Source organism: Anolis carolinensis, chromosome 1, assembly GCF_035594765.1.
Source record: "Anolis carolinensis isolate JA03-04 chromosome 1, rAnoCar3.1.pri, whole genome shotgun sequence".
Taxonomy (NCBI): domain Eukaryota; kingdom Metazoa; phylum Chordata; class Lepidosauria; order Squamata; family Dactyloidae; genus Anolis; species Anolis carolinensis.
Window position 1 is genome coordinate 263,124,082 of NC_085841.1, and position 27,249 is coordinate 263,151,330.

Genomic DNA, 27,249 nt, shown 5'->3' on the forward strand with positions numbered 1-27,249 from the left:
TCAGAAACATACCCAGCTAAACACTCTGTGTGGGTTGAAGATGAAGGGTCTCCTAAATGAATGTAGTATTATATCAGAGATCAGAAACTTCATTTTGGACTACAGCTTCCAAAAGCCCCTCCCTTTCTAGCCTCCTTTCTTTCCTCTCTAAAATAGTAAGAATTTAAATATTGCTTCTTACTTAATCTTTTTCCAGGACTGTGGCGCATCTTGGTATACTGACGGGGGCACAGCTTTTTTCTCTAAATAAAGAAGAATTGAAAAAAGTATGCGGAGAAGAGGGTGCCAGAGTGTATAGTAAAATAACAGTTCAGAAGTCTCTGCTAGAGGTAAGAACTTTCTTTGTTTCCAAAGTGAAAGGAGTTAAAGGTTCCTAAGATAGCAGACATGTTAAAACTCCATCTAAACTTTAAGATCGGTAGTCAGATTGTAACACCTGTTATATTTGTTGGAGAGAGGTCCTAAAAACATTTAGGAAGATGCAGTCCAACAACTTCTAGAAAACCACATGTTCCTGTAGAAAATGAGAAAGATTGCATTATAGATGGATAGACCTGTTCAAGGAAATCATAGTCCTGAGTTTGCAGAACATGAGGAGGGTAGCTAATGACAGAGTGTATTAGTGGCCTCTCAATCCACTTGAAAGCCATCAGCAACAGGATAAAGTGATTAGTGTTGGAAGCACAGATTTGCTAGGAAATATGTTGTTATGACAGCAGTTCTGTCCTTACAGAAGATACTGAAAAGATCCTGCATGTTCTGACAGAGGTTCATGTACATTATTTTTTATAACTGGAAAAAAGCTACCAGCAACTCTCCCTCAGCTAGTGAATGTGTTATGGGTTGAGAAATGGATTGATGCAATTGGCAAGTGAGAAGATAAAGTTGGCCCTCCCCATTTGCGGGATTCACTTTTACAGATTTGATTATTCACAGTTTGATTAATATCTTCTCTCTAGGGATCGCTAGGTCCAGCAGTGACCTAGAGTCATGCTGGAGAATCAAGAAATTCACAGAGAGAGAACACTTTTCTGTCATTTGTAAGTCATCCAGCACAATTCTATGTTCAACTTCCAGCAGAAGTTGACCACAGAGTCAAGCTGAAGGACCTTATACATTGTGTTGTCGAAGGCTTTCATGGCCAGGATTGCAGGGTTGTTGTATGTTTTCCGGGCTATATGGCCATGTTTCTGGAACATTGCCATACAGCCCAGAAAACATACAACAACGACCTAATATTCCTAGAGTTGTTCCCTCGTGTACAAAGTGGGGATTTTTATTTATGATTTTTCCACTTTTGTGGAGTCCTGTACCCCTAACCTCAGTGAAAATGGAAGGTTGGCTGTATAGTGATATTAATCAAGAGGTGTTCCCATGTCATGTGTTGCACCAATCTATATAAGATAATATCTTGAAAACCTGAATAATTTTGTTACAAAGTTCACCGTTCTTTATCTTTTGTGCTTCTATTGCAGAAAAGCAGAGGGGAGTCAGAACTTCAAGAAATCATGAAGCGACGCCAAGAAAGGATTGATTCAGCAATTTAAATTCTACCTGGTTTATTTTCCCCAAAGCTATTAATCACATATACTTACTTGCAGAAAAAAGGGAACGAGAGCAAAAGTAAAATAAAATGCCTTGTTAAAATGAAAAAGACTGCTGGGATCAGCAGCTAAGCAATGTAAATGGCCATCCAGACTGACTGTTCCTTCAGCACTGTTGATAAAGGGGAGGCTATGGTTTTCTCATAAATGTCACATGACATTGCATTGGGAGAGAGGTTTAGTATTGCATGAAGTATTATTTTTATATCTCTTTATTTTATAGATAAATGTTATGTGTGTGAAATTCATCACACAAGGAAGAGCAGCATTCATGTTCTAGGCAAAGGCTGAAGCAAAAATGCCCTGACAAAAATCTATGCAGTAGATTGCGGCTATCAGTAAGCTTCTTAGAAACCTCCTGTAAACATTGCTATAAGACTACACAAACCTTCAGAGGCCCTGTGTTTAGAAGACAGCATGTTCCCATGCCTCTCCTGTACAACAGGAATAACCCAGTACAAAAGAGTGAGAAGGATCTTCTGGGGCCACTGTTCTGACATGCAAAAACCCAACAAACGCATGACAAGGTGGTGATCAACTGACACACAAATGATTTCAGTTTGCTTTGGATGTTTTCCCAGAATGAACTCAGCCAACAGCTCAACTTCTTTGTTTCCAACATTTATGCTTTATTGCTTTTAGATACCATCAAAAGCACATGTGGGAATGCCTCATGTACCAAACATGTCCAAGGGCAATTCCAGTATAACCATTAGTCATTCATCCCCGCAGAAGATGATAGTATGGGGAGCTGAATGTGAAATTACTATGTTCCACAAACAAATATATTTGGAATGTATGTACTCCATAAAAATGTTGTCCCTGTCCCTGTCACATCCACAACTTCACAATATCTGCCATCATATTTGAACACTATTTTGACCCTGAAGTGATTGTAGGGAGGATCTGTGATATGTCAATATGTTAATGTAGGTCAGTTTCAAATTATCATATGAAAAGGAGTAACAAGATGGTGAAAGCAGATCACATCTGATTAGGCCCAGTAATGTGCATAAGCATGTTACTATGCAACACAGGTATAACTAAGATTGCCTTTTCCAATGCCATGCCTCCATCCTACAGAATCCTGGGATTTATAATTTGGTGATAATTGCAAGTGCCTCACTGAAGTACCAATCTCAGGTTAAATTGGTTTAATGCTGCAACAACTGTGCAGTTTGTAAAATGCATGTGCAATATGCTGTTACTGTAGTACCATTAACCACCATGGTACCATTCTATGGGATCCCGGATTTGGTGAGCCACTTGGAATTTTTACTAGTACTACAGGAAATGGCTGACATGTCTACTCAAATGAAAATCCCACTGAATTCAATAGGATTTTCTCCAAGCTAACTATGTAGGATTGTAGCCTTCAGCCTGATAATCCCAGCTAGAACAGATCCATTGGATCAGTTCTTTTATAAATTTCCCTGATTTGTTGGATCTACTTGAGTTGATATTGTCAATGGGATTCAGGTTCTTTTGGGTTTCCTCTAATTACTATTCTCCAGACATACTTTAGAATGAAAAGATCTAAACATATTTTGCTGAAAAGGTTAACATCTTTCTCCTCTTCATAATATGCTTTAAAACTCCTAAATTCTGCAAAGGGCCTAAATACCCTGATCTTGGAAGCTAAACTGAGTCAGTCCTGGTTAATATTTGGATGAAAGACTGCCAATAAATAGCAGGTGCTGTGGGCTATATTTTAGGGGGAAGGGACTGGATATTCTTTGCCTTAGAAAACCCTATGAAATAAAGTTACTACACATTGATAGGAGACTTGAAGGAACATACATACATAATTTCTTTTAGAAAAAGGTGGGTCTCAATTGAAGGGCAAATATATTCAAATGTCCTGACTGGTGAATGCTTTGACTTGCTTATTTCACTTTGTCCACCTTTTAATCATAGGGGATCGGCCCAGATTAGCTGTGTTTGCCTTGGCATTTGTCCTTGATTTAGGAGCTGCAACACACCCAACTATAATCGGAGATGAGTCAGAAAATTAGATTTAATTCCTACTTGAAGTGCATTCACCAGCCTGAGTGTGTTTAGACGAGGAAGTATGCTTAATACAAGGGCACACATTAAAGGGAGGAGCCAATCCCCCCTCTCCCTGTATGCCCTCAGAGCTAGCCTGGGTGTGAAGCCCCCCCCCCTCCCCCCGCAAATCAAGTTTTCTGGTGCCCTGGGGGGTTGGAAACAGGAAGAGAGAGGGTGGGAATCTTCCAATATGTGCTAGGAGTAGGTTGAATTTTGTCCTACATGGCCTCTGAGGCCATTTCGTTTGGGTCTAGGGAATACAGGCAGTCCCTGGGTTACAAACAAGATAGGTTCTGTAGGTTTGTTCTTAAGCTGCATTTCTACGGGTACAGGTACATTTTTAAGTGTAACTCTAGCCAATTTGTTTTAGTTTTTGGATAGCATAGGGAAGGGTGACACTCCTGTGACATTTATTTTGCTGTCTATGCTGTTGTTCAGAATATTTCACCCACTTTCTGTCCCTATAACAACTGGATTTTGGAAATTTTGAGTTTGTCATGGAATCAAGGATTGGTGATAAATCTTCAGTGGAGACACCATTTTCCACCGATAATTCTTACAGGGCTGTACTTCTCTTAGGAGTAGATTTCCTCTCACTTCTTGTTGACTCACTCTGTAACTAGGTGTCATATGTAAGTCAGATGTTTGTAACTTGGGGACTGCTTGTGCTGTAATAAGTACGAGAAAGAATCTTCCAATCTACTTCTACCACACTAGTTTAGCCATGCATTGCAAAATATGCATTTGTCTAGGAACAACGTTCTGTGACAATAACCACAGATAGTGCTGATGAATAAAGTACACTTTAGCGGAGTGGTTCTCAACCTGTAGGTCTCCAGGTGTTTTAGCCTCAGACTCCCAGAAATCCCAGCCAGTTTACCAGCTGTTAGGATTTCTGGGAGCTGAAGGCCAAAACATCTGGAGACCCACAGGCTGAGAACCACTGCTTTAGCAGTACTATTCTAGAGCATCTGAAAATGGAAACCTGATATACCTGTATGAACAAATTTCATGTTAGATAATATTTTATTTGGACTTCAGAAATCTCAGAATATAAATTTAAGCTACAGTCCTGCAAATACTTTTAATAGGCACATTATAAGTGATCCCAAAGAAACTGTTCCTCTGCATGCCTAGAAAATTTTGCAAGACCTTACCTTTATAAAATACACACATGGCCGCCGAATGTTTTTCCATCTGCTATTAATATTTGTACATTAGCCACAGTGGTTTTAGATTATCTGTACATAATTATTTAGACAATGTTCATAATAGAAACAAAAATGAAGATATAATGACATTTATGTTCACATTCTATATTATATTTTAAGCTAGCTGTGCAGATGTAACTTAAATCATATATTAAAAATCAGAGCTAGTAGAACATATGTATTGTATATGAAGCTGACAAATATTGAGACAGCAGAATATGCACTTATTTTGTTTAACTATAGTCCAGATTTACAGAGCAAAAAAAGCAAAGAGACTGCTTGTTATTTGGAGTGGTGGCAATAATAAAATCCCAATAAGGAGAACAAGAACACACATCATTGAACTGCTTGGGCAAAGGGTGAGAGATGCAACTGTAACAACTGAATAAATGGCTCTGTCCTCATCTTTCAATGTGTCTTTATGTTAATAACAGTGTGGATTTTAAGTAAAGATAACACGGTGCTCACATTTGGAGAGCAATCCTGTGTGGGAAGGAGACACAATGGTAAAGGAGGAATTCTTTTTTTCTATGCCTGTTTGGTCAAGATTGGAAGGACTCCCGTTTTTTTTCTTCCCTCTGCCCCTTTACTGTTATTTTAAAACATTTTCTGTTCTATTGCTCCCCGTAAGGAGAACTGGTTACAACAAGCATCTTGGCTGCTGTAGTCTCATGATTGTTGGCTGGTAGCTTCCATAGCAGTGAGTCAATGGATTGGTTTTAATCCATATCTTGGATGGAGCTCTCCAAGGTGCTGAAAATCCCATATTCCTCCCTGCAAATTGGACAGACTCTTCAAATTAGGAATGACTGTGGATTCACTATCCTAATATTATGGAAGCCACCGGGTATGGCTGAATTTCACTCCATTCTGGCAATGTTTCAGGAGAAAGGTGAAATGTGGGAGTCTGGAGGTGGATGTATCCTCTTTAGATCCCTTTGATCCACAAATTGATCTGATCCCTTTCTGCTCTCTCCTGTTTTGGAATAGCATTAATTGTAGATCTTGCCACAGTTTAAAGTAGGAGGCTTGTAACATCCTATTTTCCTCTTTAAGGACAACCTCAAGAAAATTTATAGGCAAAAAAACCCAGTGAATGATTCTGTGTTCCAAGATCAATAAAACTGATGTACTGCAATCAATGGGATTCCCTGATGTACTGCAATCAATTAGAGTTGCTTTGGATCTCAAGAGAAAAAAATGGAATTGATATTAACAACAACATATATTGCATCCTTTATTACTGGTGGATTTCCTTAGTGGTGCTCTGCTATGGCTACAGGTGCAGTGAGAGAACAACCCTATCCTATACAAGTCAATGGGGCAAACAGTGTCTTGATGGAGGCTCCAAAAGCCCCTGGCAGCAGCATTTGTAAAGCCATTGTTGATTTAGTTGGGAGTCATTGTGGCATATCACATTGAAAGTATAATCCTATCTTTGCAGGTTTATATATATTTACTCAACCAAACATGGCTGAATTCACATAATGAACTGGATACATGTACCTGCAAATGTAGCAAGTTGGTTTTAAAGTGAAAATAAACACATTCTTTTGGTATGGGTTCATTCCTAAAGTGCTACTAATGTGCAGTTTCAAAAGACACCCTTGCTAGACTGACAGAATTTGTAAGTCAGTTTGTCACATTTCTATGTAATGTGTCCCAACTAAGGTCAAATTTGAGCCGATTTAGATATGTGGGTACACCTACATTAGTGAAAGTCCATCTGTAGTGCTATAAATACTGAGCAATTTCATATTCAGAATCACCTCCTTGAATATTGAAAAACAATTTCCTCTTTGTTGTAGAAATTAATTGAATATTGATTATAGTTATACATGTGGCTCAAGATTTGTAAGGTTTCTGAAAACATAGTTTGAAACTGGAAAAAAAAAGACTTGAGTGTTTCCTGCCAAGTGTTACAAATGGTATTCTTGCTTCCAAAATACACATATGTGGCAGTGCCATTTTTAGGCCAAACAGAAAAGTACAAAGAGCTGTGCAAACTTTCAAGATCAAGATGTTACAAGAAGCCAGAAAAGGGTGTATGAATGGGGAACTAAGCAGGAGAGTTAAGAGAATAGGCAGAAAGAAAAAAAATTAGTAACAGAGGGTGCACCTATGCTATAGAATTAATGCAGTTTAACAGCACTATAAATGCCATGGTTCAGTGCAGAAGAATAGTAAAAGAAATAAGCTGCGCATGCGCCTTTCCTTTTCCCCTCCCCTGCTGTGATTGGCTAGTTCCCTTCCCCCACGCGCCTTCCATTAGCCCTGCCAGTGGCCTTCTCGCCCGACAGTCAGCTGAAAGTCTCCCATTGGCTGTGGAGGAGACGTAGAATGCGAAAGGTGGCTGGTGAATACATTTAACGCACATGCGCAACAGGGAGGGGGAAGGTGGGCGTGAGAGAGTGTTTGGGTGTTATCCTGGGGGGAGGAGTATGGCTGAACCAGCCTCTGCCTGGCTCGTGGGCGGAGCCCCGTCCCTTCCTGGTCCGTCTCGCGCGCTCACTTCACCAAAGGGCAGGGCTTTGGAGTGGCGCGAGCCGGGAGGAGGGGTGGGGAAAAAAACCCTAAAAGAAGACGAGCAGGAAGGGCGCGCGAGCGAGCCTGCCTCTCCTTGGAATATAAAAGGCCCCGGCGAGGAGCCGTTGAGAACGGGTCATGTCAGTGTCGCCCGTCAAGAAGCCGAAGATGGAGTCGGTGCTGGAGCAGCTCAAGCAGCACACCACGGTGGTGGCCGACACCGGCGACTTCAACGGTGAGGGGGAGGAGGGGGAAAGAAGAAGGCTCTTCTGCTTTCTGTCTCTCTTTTGCCCCACAAGCGGCCTCTTCCGCGGGTGGGCACAGGAAGGAAGGAAGGAAGGAAGGAAGGAAGGAAGGAAGGAAGGAAGGAAGGAAGGAAGGAAGGACGGACGGACGGAAGGAAGGAAGGAAGGAAGGAAGGAAGGAAGGAAGGAAGGAAGGAAGGAAGGAAGGCGCCATTCCCAAGAGATATTATCCCCATAGGTTGCTGTGAGTTTTCCAGGCCGCATGGCCATGTTCCAGAAGCATTCCCTCCTGACGTTTCCCCCACATCTACGGCAGGCATCCTCAGAGGTTGTGAGGTCTGTTGGAAACTAGTCAAGTGGGGTTTATATATCTGTGGAATAATGGTCAGGGTGGGAAAAAAGAACTCTTGGGTGTTGGAGGCAGGTGTGGATGTTGCAGTTGGCCACCTTGATTAGCGTTGTATGGCCTTACAGCTTCAAGGTCTGGCTGCTTCCTGCCTGGCGGGGGGAATCCTTTGTTGGGAGGTGTTAGCTGGCCCTGATTGTTTTATGTCTGGAAATAGACAAGAGTTCTTTCTCTCACCCTGAACTTTCCATATATATAAACTTCACTTGACTAGTTTCCCACAGACCTCATTACCTCTGAGGATGCTTGCCATAGATGTGGGCGAAATGTCAGGAAAGAATGCTTCTGGAACATGGCCATACAGCCCAGGAAACTCACAGAAACCCAGTTATTCCAGCCATGAAAGCCTTTGATAACACCTTTTGAGTCTTCCTTGCCTAAGAAAACCCTATGAAATTTATGGCATGCACTAAGTCAACTTGAAGGCACAAGCACACCCAAATCAGGATCAGATCGTAATTTCAGGAACCTGGAGACTGGATGATGGCTTGTGGTGGATGAGGAGTTGGCTAGGCTTCAATGGAGGAGATTAAGGAGTCTTTCGGGATAGAGACCTGCTGAGCCAATCGCCTCAAGTCTGACTTGTGAGGGAAGGGCAGTGCTGGTGCTAGTTGCAACCTGCCTATCCACTTCTGACTTGCTGAAAAGTTTGTGTAAGAGGTCAAGGTTCATACTTGCATTCCTGTGGATTTTGTCCTGAGGTGTTTTAAAGGGATGTCCTGTCCAGAAAATCACCATAATTTTTATTGTTTCTTCAATTAAATTTTAATAAATTGAGATAATCTGAATATATTCATGCCTGTAATTTAGGGTGGAGCCACTATGATATATCTATATATATATAAAAGGATAATGGAATCACGGCACCAGACAAAACAACTAAACTAAACACCCCACAACCTTGAAAATTGACAGCACAACCTCTCATCCACGCCTCTATGTTCATACAACAAAAAGAAAAGAAAAATTAAGTCCTAGCCACAGCAACGCGTGGCCAGGCACAGCTAGTAGTTATACAAATTTATACAGGTTGCAAAATTCAGTGCTGCTTTATTTGTCATGAGGAATAGGCAAAGCCCACAACTACTCAGTAGGAAATATGAAAGAGGAACTCTTAAACAAGCAAGGAGCATTTTGTAAATAGCCTTGTGAAAGTCTTTGACATCAATTCATTGCTCCATGATTGATTGCATCCTGCTGATGGGTAATGAGTTAGCATGTTGAGACAGGACAAAGTCTGCTGTAAATCATGACTTTAAGGCTTGCAGTTTATACTTTAAGTGTTGTTAAATTTCACATAAATAAAAATATTCCATAAAAGAAACACCATGGAAAGGGAAGGATGAGACTTATGGGGGAAAAATTATAGTAGAACTTTATACTAAATAGTTTTGAGTGGATTTCAGTTGGTGAAATAAGTAGCGTCAAATATTGACAAAACAATGGGGCCCCAAACCAGTGCGAGTAGCTTTTTTGTTAGTACAGTAACATGAAACCAATATTGTGCTTGAGGACTGCTATGAAGTTGTTCTTTAACTCAAGAAACATTGTATATTATACGATGTAGTAGGTCCAGTCACACAAGTGGCTGGACCTACTACAATTCTACATTGCAACTTTAGAATTGTGCAACTTGTGCAACTTTGGAGATAAATTTAGCCTGTCTGCAACTTATGTTTGCACATGATTATGCAGGTTAGAGATAATTAATTTTACAGTATGCTTAGGAATATCAAGCTGCAGTTTCGCTATGCAACATCTATTTTTCCCATTTGGATACCATGGATTTTCAAGTACCGTGAACATTGTAGCAGATATCAATAACATTTGTTCTTATGGCATGTTACACAATGCAACATACTAATCTGGACAGAGTTAAAACCATAATGTCTTGGTGTCTCTGTGAATATGCCATATGTGTCTATTATCTTCCTTTCCCTCTCCAGTTTGCTTTGTTTTGTTCTGTAAATGGTTTCTACTGTTTTGTGAGGGGATATGGTAGAGGAGCACCTGACATGTGGTAACTCATGGAAATAGTTTTTAGGAGCATGTGTTGATGGCCTCTGATCAAAAATGATTTCAACAGCAAAACACCATAAGCAGACAGTGGTGTTGCACTTCTGTAGGAGACTTGTAGTGGCAACCATACAGAACATCCAGTAGGTGCAGGAAAATATCCTACAGACATAGTTGTCAGGCCACATATTTTAGTCAGCCATGGGGCTGAGATCCCTTGTAGTGATTGATCAATTAGTGTAACTTCATGAAACATGATCATAAAAGGGGTTTACATTGATCCACCTTATTTCTGTCTAATGCTCTTATTGTATTTGATCTGATACATTCCTTAAATCGCAGGTGTCCTATTTCTTCATAAAGTTGTGAAAAGTTAAACTAATAACAAATTATGTTTCCATATATAGTAACAATACTTCTCACTAAACTTTGCATGACTCTCCCTTTTATTTGTACAGTGGTAACTGATATCGGTAAAACCTTTGGCTATTATTTAGTAAACTAAAAGGCAGTTTTTCTGAATACTGCTCCCTCGACATAGCTGAACAGTCAAAAGAAGGGTGAACAGAAGGCAAAACTTAACAGACCATTGACCAATTTCTAATGGTGAACACAGTGCATAGTGATTGCTGGGATTCCTGAGAGCCAAGGCATAAACAGTTTAGTTTTGCCTTCTCTTAGAAAGCATGAGAATGCATTCTTGGTTTTTACATTTTAAAAAGATGAGGTAGACTATGGGGATTTTGTAGTTAGATTGCCTGCAGAAAGTTGAAGTCAGAAAGCCAGCCTATCCTTCAAGTAGAACATCTTTCTGTTTTAAGATGCTGATGTGCCATCCAATTCATGTGTACTTTTTCTGAATTATAATTATTAAAACTAGAATACTGTAATCACTGAGCGAGCCTGCACATCTTATTAAATGAGTTAGCTTTTCAGAAGTCATGTTTAAATTTATTCTATTAATCTTAGTAAAGCAAACTAAACTGATGATTTAGCTCATTCATTATTTTGTCCCCATAGGAAGCCTTGATATTTCCTACAGCCTATTAAGAATATAATACTGTTAATTCACCAATAAGAGTCTTGTTATTTGTTCATTTACTTGCCTATTTCTAGTTTGCAATATCTTCTGGTAGAAGAATCGTAATACAGTAAAAGCAGGTTTGTTGCTGAACAGTGAGTGGTGTTTTATGAACATCAGGAAAATCATCAAGTACTGCTCCAGTAAAGAGATATCCGTAACATGTTCAATGACTGCGTTTTCAGTTTAGCTTTTCAACAGCCAAGAATCACCAAGCCTATTTAATGCTTTGCATATGTAGTCCATTCAATAGTTGGTTTCAACCACAGTTAAGCCTAGTTATGCAAACTGTTTGCATGTGAACTTCCTTGTTTACAAGAATGAGGAAACTATTTCCCAATCTCAGTACTTCACGCAGAGTACCTCCTTGCATTACTAATCTAAGCAAATAAATCCAAAATTATGGTACCATTCTACAGTAGACAGTAACAAACTGAGCAAAATACTTTTTATCACATGATGGAACAGATCGTGTATGTTTTGAGCATTTGACCAAGGTTTCTTTTGGGGACAGATAATGTTTCTGTAGTTTTTGTTCTCCTTGTGCACAATAATTTTATTACTAGTTTCCAGATTTGGCCGCCGTCACTACTCCCATCAAGAGAAGGCATCTGCTTAATGAATATTGACAAGGGATTGTATTGACTAAATAGCTAGTAAACCAAGTGGCTCCAGCTTACTTAATATCCTTTTCAGCATTATTGTTAAGTTGGCTAACGTATTTTTATTTGCTTTGCCCCCATAGCTATTGAGGAATATAAGCCCCTGGATGCTACTACCAATCCTTCGCTGATATTAGCAGCAGCTCAGATGCCATCCTATCAGCAGTTGGTTGAAGATGCTATAAAATATGGGAAGAAACTTGGAGGGTAAGTTTGGCTTTGTTGGTTTTATACCCCACTCTTCTCTTAGAATGGGATCATGTCCATACATGCTCGCCAAATATACCAGCACTTGTGTTTCTCATTTCCATTTACTTTAACAAGTCATGGTGTCAGACCAAGATTGGAACATGGTTCTAAGATTGCATTCATTCCTAATTTGTTCTGAAATACGATAACTAATTTCTTTAGATATCACATTAGAACCACATGATCCTTCTGTTCTTTTGTATCCCTTTTGTAAATATTCATAATTCTCTCTGGTAAATGTGTTTCCAGGTCAGAAGATAATCAAGTTACCAATGCTTGTGACAAGCTTTTCGTATTGTTTGGTGCGGAAATACTGAAGAGGATACCTGGCCGTGTATCCACAGAAGTAGATGCAAGGTGTGTGTCTTTCAATTAATGTGTCATCTAGATACCTACTTTTAGCACGGATGTCTCTTGTATGAACATGTGTTTCTTTCCTGCAGACATCCATAGGGGCCTTTAGATTACCCTAGAACAGTGGTTCTCAACCTGTAGGCCATGGCCCAGCAGTGGGCCATAAGAATGAAAATCTGGTCCATGGACCTCTTCCCTCTTTATTAATTTATTTTACTTTATTACTTTTATTTCCGCTTCTTTCGGCAGAGCTGACCATTGCATTCCACAGATTATTAAATATGGTTTTCTGTGGGCAAAAAATGGCAAATGTTCTGTTTTAGAAACTAGAGCTGATGAAGTCTATCCAGTGCAATTTTTGTAATCAGCACCCCAAATAACCAAACCAAATCTAAAGTTGACCAAAAACTGATTTGTAGCTATTTTGGTACTAATGTTGAAGAGTGATCCCTGGTCAAGTGGGCCCTGGTCAAAAAAAGGTTGGGAACCATTGCCCTATAATAACTATCTGCTCATGCTCTTTTGTGACTGCATGAAAATATTGTACTACTAGCTGTGCCCGGCCACGCGTTGCTGTGGCTTAGTCTGGTGGTGTTGGTCAGTCTACATTAGGTTGTATTTATGCTGTGACCTCCACCCTTCTTTATGCTCACATTAGTAGTAGTATTTGAAGTCTGTTACCTTCTTCAATTTTCGTGTTGATTGATAATTGCTTGAGATCCCTGTTGTCTTTGGTTTGTTGTTAATTGTAATGTCTGATTCTGCTGAGTGCGGTTTATATTTTTATTGTGGTACAATAGTCTTTTTTTTTTGCCTGTGTAGGTGTTTATTATTATTGTTGTTGTAGTGGTCATGAAAGTTGGATAAGTTAGATGCTACTGTATTGTTTTTTGGAGGCCCAGTGTAGCACTGACTGGCCTCTCAGCCTCAGTGCCTGGCTGTTTCTTGCCTGTGATGGTGTTGATTCTTATTGTTGTTGTTATTGTTATTATTGTAATTGTTTTTTTGGAGGCCAAGTGTGAATGTAGGGATTGGGGAGGTGGATGAGTTGTGTTGTCAAATTTTGTATTTGTTATAGTCACAATGCGTTGTTGTAAGTATTGTGGGTCCGGATTGTGGTTTTGTGGTGTGGTTGTGTTGTTACAACTGAGAGGCAAGGCTTTTGTGTTGTGTTGTCAAGTTTTGTATTTCTGGGGCGTTTAGTTGTATGCCAAGTTTTGTATTTCTGGGGCGTTTAGTTGTGTTGTTATAGTCACTATGCATTGTTGTGAGTTTTGTGCGTCCGGATTGTGATTTTGTGGTGTGGTTGTGTTGTTACAATCGGGAGGGAATGCTTTTGTGTTGTGTTGCCAAGTTTCGTATTTTTGGGGCGTTTAGTTGTGTTGTTATAGTCATGATGCGTTGTTGTGAGTTTTGTACGTCCGGATTGTGGTTCTGTGTTGTGGTTGTGTTCTTACAATTGGGAGGCAAGGCTTTTGCGTTGTGTTGTCAAATTTTGTATTTCTGGGGCGTTTAGTTGTGTTATAGTCATGATGCGTTGTTGTGAGTTTTGTGGGTACAGATTGTGGTTTTGTGGTGTGGTTGTGTTGTTACAACCAGGAGAAAAGGCTTTTGTGTTGTGTTGTCAAGTTTTGTATTTCTGGGGCGTTTAGTTGTGTGCCAAGTTTCGTATTTCTGGGGCGTTTAGTTGTGTTGTTATAGTCACGATGCATTGTTGTGAGTTTTGTGGGTCCGGATTGTGGTTTTGTGGTGTGGTTGTGTTGTTACAACCGGGAGGCAAGGTTTTTGCGTTGTGTTGTCAAGTTTTATATTTCTGGGGCGTTTAGTTGGGTGCCAAGTTTCGTATTTCTGGGGCGTTTAGTTGTGTTGTTATAGTCACGATGCATTGTTGTGAGTTTTGTGGGTCCAGATTGTGGTTTTGTGGTGTGGCTGTGTTGTTACAACTGGGAGGCAAGGCTTTTGTGTTGTGTTATTAAGTTTTATATTTCTGGGGCGTTTAGTTGTGTGCCACGTTTTGTATTTCTGGGGCGTTTAGTTGTGTTGTTATAGTCACGATGCGTTGTTGTGAGTGTTATGGGTCTGGATTGTGGTTTTGTGGTGTGGTTGTGTTGTTACAACCTGGAGGAAAGGCTTTTGCGTTGTGTTGCCAAGTTTCGTATTTCTGGGGCGTTTAGTTGTGTTGTTATAGTCACGATGCGTTGTTGTGAGTTTTGTGGGTCCTGTGTGGTTTTGTGGTGTGGTTGTGTTGTTACAACTGGAAGGCAAGGCTTTTGCATTGTGTTGCCAAGTTTTGTATTTCTGGGGCGTTTAGTTGTGTTGTTATCGCATGATGCGTTGTTGTGAGTTTTGTGGGTCTGGATTGTGGTTTTGTGGTGTGGTTGTGTTGTTGTAACCTGGAGGCAAGCCTTTTGCATTGTGTTGCCAAATTTCGTATTTCTGGGATGTTTAGTTTTGTTGTTATAGTCACTGCGCAAACAACTTTATCATTTTATATATATAGATAGCTATATGGCAAAGAGCTGACTTTTTTTAGAAAGAACTTTGAATAAAACACTCAGCAGCCCAGTCTTTAAGAAATTGGATTGTTGTGTTACTGGTGGTTAATTTTTGCTTTCTGCTACCTCTGAAGGATATGTTTGTTTTTGCTGCTGGATGTTTTTGCCACCGTTGCCTGTCCTGTGGGTTTGTCCCCATGGCGGCAGCTCCCTCCTCCACCGAGGAAGGCGCATGTGGTGCGGAGGAGGGAAAGGCACGCAACTGTTCCCCTCCTCCCTCCCTCGCCCCACGTGCCCCTTCCATTTGTCAGAGATACTTTGCTTGTGCTTTTTGTGCATGAAGGCAGAAGGGGGTTGGACTAGATGGCCCAAGGGGTCTTTTCTAACCCTCATTATTTTTATGATGATGACGATTATTATTATTATTATTATTATTAACATTGAGGTTGTATTTGTTCCCATTTTGCTTTTTTACTTCAAAACAATATATGTGTGCTTAGGAATTTATTAATAGTTTTTTTAACTATAGTCCGGCCCTCCAATGGTCTGAGGGACAGTGAACTGGCCCCGTTTAAAAAGTTTGAGGACCCCTGCCTTACACAGTGATGTACATTGATATGGGGAAACATATGAACGTTTGTGTTGGTACAATGCAGTGAAGTAGTTCTTTGCAAACAAAACATATGACACTTTGCTTGGAATTGTGAATTTGGAAAATTGCAATGAATTGAATTGCAATGATGCAGTAATGCTTTCTTGATTGTAGAATAATACTATGTAACAAAATTGAAAATTGAAAAAAAATCTGTTCCTGGTTTGAAAGTTTGTAATTTCCTGTTTAATGGTGTGGTTCTTACTTTGAAAGTAATTGTTATATTCTAGAACTTTCGTTTTTGTGGCTGCCACAAACTATTTTGAATTGGCTGAGATTCAGTGAGATAGTCATTGAAAAACTATAGCAAAATGTGCTATAGGATGTCCTGTAAAAACGTTTTTGCAGTTTATTTTTTCCATGTTTTTATGATAGAACCAATTAGGAAATGACATCATCACCCAGGAACAAAAATCGTGTTACATAGTGTTATACTCTTGCCTACAAGCTCCTCTTTCCTGAGGATCATTGCTCACATAAATAACATAGGACAAAAATTGATTATTTATAATCTTTAAAAGAAATCTTTATTTCAAAGGTTGTCTTTTGACAAAGAAGGCATGATTAAGAAGGCCAAACACTTCATAGATCTTTATAAGGAAGCTGGAATTGGTAAAGATCGGATCCTGATCAAACTATCATCAACGTGGGAGGGCATTCAAGCTGGCAAGTAAGTGTGTATGTAGTATATTAATGGAATTTAGTTATAAAATGCATTGTTGATTGCCTGATGTCATATTTCTTTGCCCCTGTTTAGATTCAATCCCCTTAAATTTCTTCTGATATTAAAATGTGGTCAGTGTTTTTTCCAGAGCTGGAGCTTTAAGTAGACTGATAGTGACAAATCATAAATATTATAACTGTTGCAAAATTACACTATGCAAATCATATACATATTGTAAAATTTACCCATCCTCATGTCATCAGTTTAAATGCTACTAATAGGAAATGTAATTTTGCTGTGGCTCTCTTTTTATAGGGTTCTTGAGGAGCAACATGGAATCCATTGCAACATGACCCTGCTGTTTTCCTTTGCTCAGGCTGTTGCCTGTGCAGAAGCAGGGGTTACCCTTATTTCTCCATTTGTTGGACGTATTTTGGATTGGCATGTTGCAAATACAGACAAAAAAACCTATGAGCCCTCAGAGGATCCAGGTAACTGCTTAATTTTTAAATAATAATTAAAAATAAACATCTCATCACAAACAAGTTGAAATGTAGAGTCTTTGGAGAATAAATATGCCCAAAAACTAATATATTTTTATGCCCATATTTCCTTATGTAGGGGTGAAAAGTGTCACTAAAATCTACCAATACTATAAAAAGTTTGGCTATAAAACTATTGTGATGGGAGCATCTTTTCGAAACACTGGAGAAATCAAAGCGCTGACTGGCTGTGACTATCTCACCATTTCACCCAAGCTTCTGGGAGAGCTCAGTAAAGATACCAGTAAACTAACTCCAGCATTGAGTGTCAAAGATGGTAAGTTTCCTTCCAGGTTAACAAATATATGACAGTGTTAAATACAGGCTGAGTGTGCCTTGTTCAAAATGCTTGGGACCAGAAGTGTTTGGAATTTTTCCAAATTTGGAATATTTACATATACAGTAAAGCCCCGGTTATCCGAGATAAAGAGGCGGGCCCCATCTCAGATAACTGAATGGCTCTGATAGGGTGAGGTCTCGCCGAGGGACGTCCCTGGGCAAGGCCTCGCCCCTTGGGAAGCCCCTCGCCATGGCTGCAGTCTAGGCAGCAGCCATGGCGAGGGGCTTCCAAAGGGGTGAGGCCTCGCTCAGGGAGGTCCCTTGCGAGACCACGCCCCTTGGGAAGCTCCTCGCCATGGCTGCTAGGCAGCACCTATCATAGGGTGCTTCCTCCTTCCTCTCCTCTCAAACTTGAGAGAGGGAGAGGGAGGCAATGGAAAACCTGTAACTGAATATTGCCAAGAAAACCCTATGATAGGCTACTTGAAAACACATAGCAAAACTTAAGTTTGACTTCACATCCTCAGAAGTTGTGAGGTATGGAGAAAATAAGCAAGGAAGGTTTATATATATCTGTAGAAAGTCCAGAGTGAGGGAAGAACTCTTGTCAATTGGAGGCCAGCGTGAATGTTGCTCTTGGTTGGCCCCTCTTCCTTTTTCCTTCCAAAAACGTGGTTATGGGACCAGGCATTTGAGCATGAGTAGCAGCAAAAATGAGATATGAATATATGACCTACTGACAGACCTCACCTGGACATGGAAAGCGCCTTAAATGTATATTTAAATGTATAATTATATATGTTTTAATGTATATTCTTAATTTTATTGTAATTTTTAATCTCGATGGATTTTATATATATATGTATGTGTGTGTGTGTGTGTGTGTGTGTGTGTGTGTGTGTGTGTGTGTGTGTATATATATATATATATATATATATATATATATATATATATATATATATATATTGTAAGCCGCACTGAGTCCCCTGATGGGTGAGAAGGGCGGGGCAGAAGTGATGTAATAAATAAATAAATAAATTTTCCCAGCATCATTCTCTTCTCCAAGCTTTCCTGTCTTCTCATTATGTGGCCAAAGTACTTCATCTTTGCCTTTGATATCCTTCCCTCCAGTGAGCAGCCGGACATTATTTCCTGGAGTATGAACTGGTTGGATCTTGCAGTCCAAGGCACTCTCAGAATTTTTGTCCAACAACACAGTTCAAAAACGTCTATCTTCCTTTGCTCAGCCTTCCTTATAATAATGATAAATTGTATTATCATGAGTCAAATCCTGTTGGAGGGGCGGTTCTGCTGACTCTACATTGTATAGAATAGGTGTTAAATGTTACTTGAATTTGAAATATAGTACTGTAATTTCATGTATTTTTCAATGAAGCTCAGGCATCCAAACTGGAGAAGATCCATCTAGATGAGAAGACATATCGCTGGCTTCATAATGAAGACCAAATGGCTGTGGAGAAGTTGTCTGATGGAATCAGAAAGTTTGCTGCTGATGCAGTTAAATTAGAGCAGATGATAAAGGTAAAATGGTTGGGGGAGGGACAGATCAGATAATATCCGGTTATTCTTGTTATTTGCCATCAAGTCAATTCTGATTTACAGCGATGCTATGAAAGAAAGATCTCCAAGTAGTTGGATGCAGGGCTGTAGCTGGAGGGGAGGGGATTAGGGATTCGACCTCCCCCCCCCTCCCCTGAAATTTTTCATTTAAAAAAAAACTGGGTTGCTCATGAATTTTAACTGATTAACCAAATCCCCATGCGTGTCCATTGAAGTTTATCTGTCTTGAGTGTCCACTGAAGTTTATCAATGGAGCCTGATTTCTAAATTATTTTGCGTTATGTAACAACTCTTTATGATTCGCTAAAAATGGTTTCAAACCCCTCCCAAAATTTTTATCTGGCTATGGCCCTGATTGGATCTAATTTCCAGTCCATACTAGAAAAGACCCATGGAATCAATGATATTTATATAAATATTGCCTTACCCTTTAGCAATTTATTAGCAACTAGCAATAGGATGTAAGTCTTGAGAGTGGTTAACATTAGTTTGGAATAGTTAAATTTAATGAAATTTTCAATCATAACCTCAGTAACTAGCTATTTTTTTAACTAAAAAAAGGTCTGTAAATGTGAGCTCAGTTAGGATTTGAAATTTTCAATACTTCAGATCAGTGGATGGAAAAGTGTGGAGGTCCCCTCTAGTGGTCTCAAGACAAAAATAAAAAATGTGTGAAAAATATCAATTTCAATGAAAAAGAAACAGAAGTTGCTGGTATTTCTTCAGCATGAGCAGTCAGTGTATGTGTGTGTATGTGTGTGGGTGGTTCTCAAGTTCAGGGCAGGTGAAAAATGGCTCTGAACGCTCAGATGCTGCCTGCATTGCTTTAGCCAAAATTGCTAGAATCCAAAAGGACTTGAACATTGAATTTATTTGTTTTGGCTATTTATAAAACTACTAGTTTAAAGATGAAGTAATATCCATTTTGCAGTTATTTCCCTTCAGTACAAATACAGTAGAGTCTCACTTATCCAACATAAACCGGCCGGCAGAATGTTGGATAAGCAAATATGTTGGATAATAAGGAGGCATTAAGGAAAAGCCTATTAAACATCAAATTAGGTTATGATTTTACAAATTAAGCACCAAAACATCATGTTAGACAACAAATTTGGCAGAAAAAGTAGTTCAATACGCAGTAATGCTATGTAGTAATTGCCGTATTTACGAATTTAGCACCAAAATATCACGATATATTGAAAACTTTGACTACAAAAATGTGTTGGATAATCCAGAACGTTGGATAAGCGAGCGTTGGATAAGTGAGACTCTACTGTACCTACAAAATTCCTACTGAGGATTATATCATAATAACCAACTGTTTAAAATATATGATCAGGGCACTCATTAAACTTTTATACTTTTATTTTAGGAACGAATGTTCAAGTCTGCAAATGGGAAATAGACGTGTACTTTCTGGATGCTATATGGATGTACAAATATCAACGTATTGCAGATGAAAAGATTTTAAGTATTCTGGCATTTTTATAGCAAAAAGAAAAGACCCTGAATGTGTGCAGGATTTTTCAGTATAAAGATAGATACGTATTGCAGAAATCCAATGATTGCAGATTGCAAACCGCAAAAAAATAAGGACCAATTGTTTGGAAGTGTTTGCTTCATGATGATATTAGTAATAAAACAAAAAGTTCTGGTATGTCAGTGCTTCCATTTATTTGTAGTTAAGTGCAGAGTTTGGCCTGAATCTTCTATCATTGTCTGTTATATAAATTTACATATAACTCTGTAGCAAATGCTAAGAACTTACAAAGATGGGTAACAGCAAATGTCCTTATGTGTATTTGCACTCCCTAGCTGGTGGCTCAATACACAATGGGACTAATATTACTCACTTTGCTGGCTTCCCTGTGAAGTAATGAAACTGCATCCCCTTACTGGATACACTTATTACAAAACTGCCCAATGCATCTGTTTGAGGTGCTTTGATTGTGTGTTCCTGCAAGGCAGAGGTTTGGACTGGTTTGGACCTCTGGTCTCTTCCAACTACTGTATATGATTCTAATTCTTGGAAACATAAGTCCACTTATGAATACTGAAGTCCCCAACAGCAGTCTGGCCAGTATTACACCTGTGAACAGCATAAATATGTAAGGAAAAAATTTCATGCAATCTTAACAAGTAGATCCACTACAATCCCACTGATTTTGTTGGGTGTTCATGTTTTGTTGCCATGTCCCTCTATTACCAAATGGCCCCAAACCCTACAGGATCCAATCAAACACTGAAAGCAAGGAGATTGTTCAACAGGTTTATTTGATCAAATCACCCTGCTGGGTGAACAAAGTGCCACACAAAGCTGAGATGCAGCTCAGTTTTAAAGTCAACACCTTGAGCTATTTTCTCCAATTCGTACCTCATCTCTATCTTTTCCTTTTGTTCCCTTCTGGTCCTGCTTTTATCAGTATTCCTGCACCTGCTTTTCCTCAGTAACCAATTCCCCCTCCTACGTCTCCTCCTCCTGTGCCTGCTTGTTACTAGGCATTTCCCTTTTGACAGAACTCTGGCATCCCAATGTGCATCAGCACTCCCCAGCAGTGTCCTGATGTACATAGGTCACTTTGCTACATAGTATATAACAACCCCTTGATGAATACAGAAATTGTGAAACTGCCCAATTCTATTTCCCACTGATGTAACTCCCCAAGAGAATATTGGCTCAATTTATTAATTAAAAGCAAGGTACCTGCAAAAGTTTTGAAACGTTGTCAGCAATGTGGAACTGATTCTACCTCCTAGGTCTACGTTCTTCAACAAAGTGCACATTTTGAGGTGCTCCACCAACTTACAGCGGGCAAATAGGGCAGAGGAATTACAAAATTAGTGACAATGCTTCATGGTGAATCTGTCCCAGTCCCCTAAAAACTCTGCTTGCCAAGCAGCAGCCACTGCAACGGATAGGAATCTGTTCTCCTGTTAAGTTGAGCAGCGACCAAGCCCCATCTATAAGCATGCTCCACTGTGACAGGCAGAAGCAGGACTTTATCTAATTCCCTTTGTGCTGGTGATTTCTCTCACAAAAGGGGAAGGGGGGTATGATAGTCAGCCAGTTGCTTCCTAAACAGGTGACCAAACCCTCATTAATCCTAGCAGCTGCTTCCAGGTAAGTGGGGACTTAGGGACCTTCATGGTCCTTACGTATCTCTTTAGTAAATATGTAGGGATTGCAAATAGCATACTGTTATAAACGCAAAACTTTTTGTTACACATTTGTAATTGCACAAAAGGATTCTAAACCCAATTTCTTTCTGAAATCTGGCCCCACAATTGTTGGATAGTGAATTGTTTTTAAAAATAATTTGTAACTTTCTTGGTCACTAATGAAAAATGTGAGAAGATTCAAGTGATATCTGGTTTTATCAAAAGAAATCTTTTGCTACTGCTGTGAAAGCTATACATTACAAAACCATAGAACATCAACAAAACTGCTGGGAGGTATTCTGTCCAATATGCATTTTGCCAGGGAAATAGTCCAATCGATCCAACACCATTTCATGTATTTGTCCAAGAAAAGATAGAACTACACCATTATTCAAATACTATGTCTCCATTTTCATTATTACCTAATTTTTGACATGCAAGAAGTATCCCTTGTGCCATATGAATTTTAAAATTAAAACAATTATTACATAGCAAACTTATGTGTATTATAACGCATTACCATCAAGTCATACACATAAATATTTAACACAGTACACAATACAACTTGGTCCAAATGTAACAGTTTCCACAACACTTACAAATGTACTACGGGTATTCAAGTTCAATGAATTAACATTTAAACAAAATAAACCATGGGTTGCTGTGAGTTTTCTGGGCTGTATGGCCATGTTCCAGAAGCATTCTCTCCTGATGTTTCACCCACATCTATGGCAAGTATCCTCAGAGGTTGTGAGGTCAGACGTCACAACCTCTGAGGATGCCTGCCATAGATGTGGATGAAACATCAGGAGAGAATGCTTCTGGAACATGGCTATACAGCTTAGAAAACTCACAGCAACCCAATGATTCCAGCCATGAAAGCCTTTGACAACAAAATGAACCATCTTTGAACTTAAAAAAATTAATGCTACCATCCCCAACATAAAATGTTTTCACATTCAATTGTTTTGTATCTTTAAAAAATGATCATATGATCTGGAAGCAATTATATAGCTCACTGGCCTGAAGCTTATATAGGTCTTAAGTAATTTCAATACTGTGTTAGTTAAAGGTTTAAAAGGCAGATTTCTCTTATTTTCTTAAAAGTATAAGATGACTAGATGTACAAAAAACACAACTTTACCATGTACAGTATCTTATGAATGACAAGTCCATGTACAAATATAATTGGAAACAAACCGGACCTAACAACAGACCTCTGGATGGCCTGCTGCAGACGGGGAGCAGCAACCAAGTAACTGCTCCCACTCTAAATGGTATTTCCATAAGGAAGAAAGCTTCTGTGACAAAGGACTCAATTTCTGGTTCTCAAAAGAAATTCCTGGAGTCAGAATTATTCATTTCTGATTAAATCGCCTTTGTCCCAGACTCCAGTGGGAAACCATAGGATTCTGAGACGAGTCAAAATATATACTAAAAGGTTGAGGTTTATTCCAGCTTCAACAAGGTAAAGTATCACAGAGAATGTGTGCCTCAAAGTGAAAGCAGTAGCTTTCAAACTAAGCCCCTCTTCTCTGGCTATTTAAGCACAAAAAAGGCAGGGGGGAACAACAAAAAAGAGGGGGGGCGGGGCGGGAATAGAATGTGTGACCCTGAGGTGTCAGCTAGTTTGTTCACATAATGAAAAATCAAATTTTGCTATGTATTTACCACTTTCAGCATCAGTCAAGAGACAAGTTTAAAGAAACAAACAAAAAGCCCAGTAAGGTTATAAGGTGAGAACTCTTTTCTCCAGGATTTGGAGTCCTATCTTTAAGTAAACACTGATGTTCTCTTCCAAAGGGAGGAACGCTTACATTTCCATCTTCCAAAGTGAAGACATCTTCTTACTCACTTATTAATCCAATTTACAACAAGACTCACTTCATCATTTTCTGCTAAATGAAATATGAGACAGATCACAATTAAACCCAGAGTTTGCATCTATACATACTACAGAAATTTTCACACTGGTACACACTGGTACTAGTAGAGAAGCTCCTATGAGGGACACCCACTTATTCTTGCTATTGAGAGTAGACTAGGTTTTTAAAAAAGGAAAGTTACTGGTATAAATTACCACACTTTATCTAATGTTTGGAGCTTAGATCCTTAAAGTACCTATAGTGCAGAAGTATTCAACACCCCTCTCTCTATTTTTCCACATGGGATTAAAATGGTCTCTCTCCCACACACACGGAAATATATGGTAGCAATGCTTTCAGCAGCAATTGCCACTGTGAGTCTTCTTGGGTACATGACTTCTGGAGGCAATGGGTTGCATCAGAACTTTAGGTTTCTGAAAACAAGCCCTGAACAAGTGTCTGGTTTTGTTCACTTAATTTTTGTGTCACAATAAAAATATTTTGCACCTTTGTAGTGGGGAATATCTTTTGTCAACAAAATATATAAAAGTCAAAGATATGTGCGGTGTATGTGAATGCATCTATAAAGCATTATTGCACGTGCTGCTGCTGTTGTGGTGGTGGCAGCTTTAAAAAAAAGATTGAGTTAGCCAAATTATTTTTTTTTTAAAATCATTATGAAATAGAACTGTGTAATTACCACTTATGATGACATGGTGTGTCACAAAGTAATTTTCTTAAATAGCCCAAAACCTGAAAGACAGAATTTACCTAAATACAAAATCCCAGCTTCTGCTATCTTACATTTTAGTGGTAATTCCCCACACCTTTTCTTACCTGCCGTTGCATAGAAAAACAAGATTCTGGACTGCTGCAATAGTAGAATTGTCATTCTGTCCTGTGACAAGATGTCTGTCCACCACTACATGTATCGCTTCTGGCTTGCTAGCTGTATTGAAAGAAAAATAAATTCACTCGTCTTACATCTTACTGTGAATCACCTTGAACTCCTCTACAGGAAAAATGCAGCACGTAAGTGGAACAAATAAATGGGCTGAGACTTTGCCACTTCCCCCAAGATCTAATAAAAATGAAAGTTTTTTTTGCCTCTGTTCCTTATCAATTACATACAAACTAACAGCATTTCCTCTCCCAAATGAATTGGACACAGTTTGCCTATTTGTTTCCATTCCGTTTTAAAGCCTGCAAAACTCCATGGTGTTGGGTGGTCTGAGTACTGGACCAAGACCCTGAATGACAGGATTTGAATCTCCCTTCGGTTATAGAAACCCTCTGGGTGGCTTGAACAAGGCACACTTCCTAAGCATCAGAAGGCTTAGGAAGCAAACCCCCTCTGAGCTATTTCCCCCCACTTTCATCCGTCCTATACAATACAGCTAATAGCAAAGGGTGCCATATTGGGAATGCTCCATTTGCACATCTCCAATTGTATCATCACCCACCTATACACAAGGGATCTTAGGCTTGAATGTTTTCTACTTCATGTCCAAGAGGAAGTTGTCTCTTGCAAGACAGAGGAAGAAACGAGAACTATCATGACCAAAACTTCCTTTAGTTGCTTTGTAATCACTTACACTAAAATTCTGAAAAAAACCTATGGTTTTACCGTTAATCTGAATCAGGCCATAATCTGCCCAAGCACAAACAAAGCATTAAGATTCAGAGTAGCATGATACTTTGTGTGTCAACTTACCAAGTACCAACATAAAAACCATTGTCCAGATCAGAGTAAGTATTAAAATACTACCAAGTTCAAGAGTTAACATAGTTAAATTACTCTTAAAAATCACAATAAATCTTTCCACATGTTCACAAGCGCTCTCTCCTGCTCTTTATCATAGAAGGGGCACTGGGGGGAAACCAGCTGATAATCTCCATGGATGAAATTCTCAGTGTCCTACACCACTGACTAAACCATTCAATGCATCATGTTTGTGTGAGAGCCTTTTTCTTCCAAGGACATTTATTTGTTCACAGATATTCTGTTATGGTAACTTGAAACCCTCAGCATACTAGATGGGACACTGCAGTAATCCAAAGTTATGGGTCTGCTTGTTGTTGTTTTTTGCAAAATTCACAGATATGCTCAAAGATAAGTCCATGTTCACTTAATCCACTCCAGAGAGAACAAAGTGGAGATACTGAGGGAATGAGAGGGAAACATAGAAGAATAAAGTGCAAAAAACAGTTCACCAGAGAGGACAAAATATTGTTGAAGGCTTTCATGGCCGGAATCCCTGGGTTGATGTGAATTTTTCGGACTGTATGGCAGTGTTCCAGCAGCATTCTCTCCTAACATTTCTCTGAACCTCTGGCGATGCCAACCACAGGTGCAGGCAAAATGTTAGGAGAGAATGCTGCTGGAACATGGCCATACTGCCCGAAAAACTCACAAGAACCCAAGGACAAGCTATCTCCTGACCCCTGAGGCAGCTATTGGCCAAATAATCTCTGTAGGGATGACTCATTTTTATGAGAACCATGCTTTCTTGTGGCACAATTTTCTATATTTGGGTAAAGCAATTCTCCAGTGGAGGCCACTTAAATTACACAAATGGCAGATGTATAAAATAAAAACTTTTAGTGTAAAATATAGGCCTAGGGTATAAAAAGTACTTTCCTGGGATCTGCAAAGGCACATGTCCAGCCACTGAGAGCACTAACAACCCATGCTAAGAAAAGATGTTCAGCAATAGCTTTTGAACCTCACAGAACTGTCTTATGGTGTATCAAGTTTACTTAAATGTGGTATAACAAAACATTTTTGCTACCCATGCTTTCATTTTATCTAGTTTTGATAAAAGCCTATTGGCAGCAGAGTATGTTAACATACCACTGAAGGTAGCTCCAGAATCTTTTGCAAAGTCTTCAACAATGATGGGCAAACCAGCAAAATTAGGCCGCCGTATTAGTTCATACACAGAAGGCTAGGAGAGATAGATTAAGTATATGAAATCACAATGGAGCAAAATCTCTTACAGGAAATCAATTACAGTGGCCTCTCAGAATCCGGCGAGGTTTGGTTCCAGGGCCTTCTATGGATTCCAACTTCCATGGATTCCAAGTTCCATTATATACAATGACACCCATGTAAAAACAGTGAACAACTCAAACAAGTGCCAGAGAGATCCTGAGATCTGTGTAGTGAGAGGCCACAGTAGAGCCTTCTGTAGAGCACCATAGAGCTTTCTGTATGTCACAATCAAGATTTGCTTTTGGGATTTAAAAATTTTTCTTTGAACTGTGGTTGATTGCATCTGCAGATACGGAGGGCTGATTATATATTCCAGTGAGCACCAGCTGGTCCCCTGGATTCTTAGAAAGAATCAGGACCTAGGTAGATCCTGTTCACATCAGGCAAGAATATACTCTGCACTGATTCATAAAGGATTAACTATGACCTAGTTCAAGGATGCCCCGCCCCCAATGTTATTGGATTGCAACTCCCAGCAAAGTCAATGATGGGTAATGCTAGTAGTTACAGTTCAACAATATCTGGTGGGCTGCATTATTCCACACTTGTAATGGTTACAAGATAAATAGTCAACAGAACACAGTCGTAGCTTCAATAAAAAAAATAGAAAGACA

At 39.3% G+C, this 27,249-nt stretch overlaps 3 protein-coding genes across 5 annotated transcripts in view; 2 read left to right on the forward strand and 1 right to left on the reverse strand.

Moving 5' to 3' along the window:
- Window positions 1-5,276, forward strand: part of eps8l2 (EPS8 signaling adaptor L2) — a 141,337-nt gene extending 136,061 nt beyond the window's left edge. The window contains exons 20-21 of the mRNA XM_008108264.3: window positions 197-329; window positions 1,476-5,276. Coding sequence (XP_008106471.2) covers window positions 197-329; window positions 1,476-1,547 — 205 coding nt within the window. The 3' untranslated portion in view covers window positions 1,548-5,276. The remainder of the gene's footprint in view (window positions 1-196; window positions 330-1,475) is intronic.
- gatd1 (glutamine amidotransferase class 1 domain containing 1) overlaps window positions 1-27,249 on the reverse strand; it is a 112,500-nt gene that overhangs the window by 77,416 nt on the left and 7,835 nt on the right. The window contains exons 6-8 of one of the 3 annotated variants that reach the window (XM_003214777.4): window positions 26,495-26,588; window positions 24,478-24,589; window positions 20,872-23,670 (exon numbers count right to left, since the gene is read on the reverse strand). In XM_003214777.4, the coding sequence (XP_003214825.2) occupies window positions 23,664-23,670; window positions 24,478-24,589; window positions 26,495-26,588 (213 nt within the window). In that variant the 3' untranslated portion in view covers window positions 20,872-23,663. Of the gene's footprint in view, window positions 1-20,871; window positions 23,674-24,477; window positions 24,590-26,494; window positions 26,589-27,249 lie in introns of those variants that run through there. The other 2 variants (XM_008108287.3, XM_062967594.1) reach the window with 2 other exon arrangements.
- Window positions 7,319-20,273, forward strand: taldo1 (transaldolase 1). Its single transcript, XM_003214778.4, has 8 exons — window positions 7,319-7,625; window positions 11,884-12,007; window positions 12,299-12,406; window positions 16,089-16,220; window positions 16,530-16,705; window positions 16,836-17,033; window positions 18,432-18,577; window positions 19,989-20,273. Exons 1-8 carry the CDS (start codon window positions 7,529-7,531, stop codon window positions 20,019-20,021), a joined length of 1,014 nt encoding a protein of 337 aa, XP_003214826.1. The 5' UTR covers window positions 7,319-7,528; the 3' UTR covers window positions 20,022-20,273.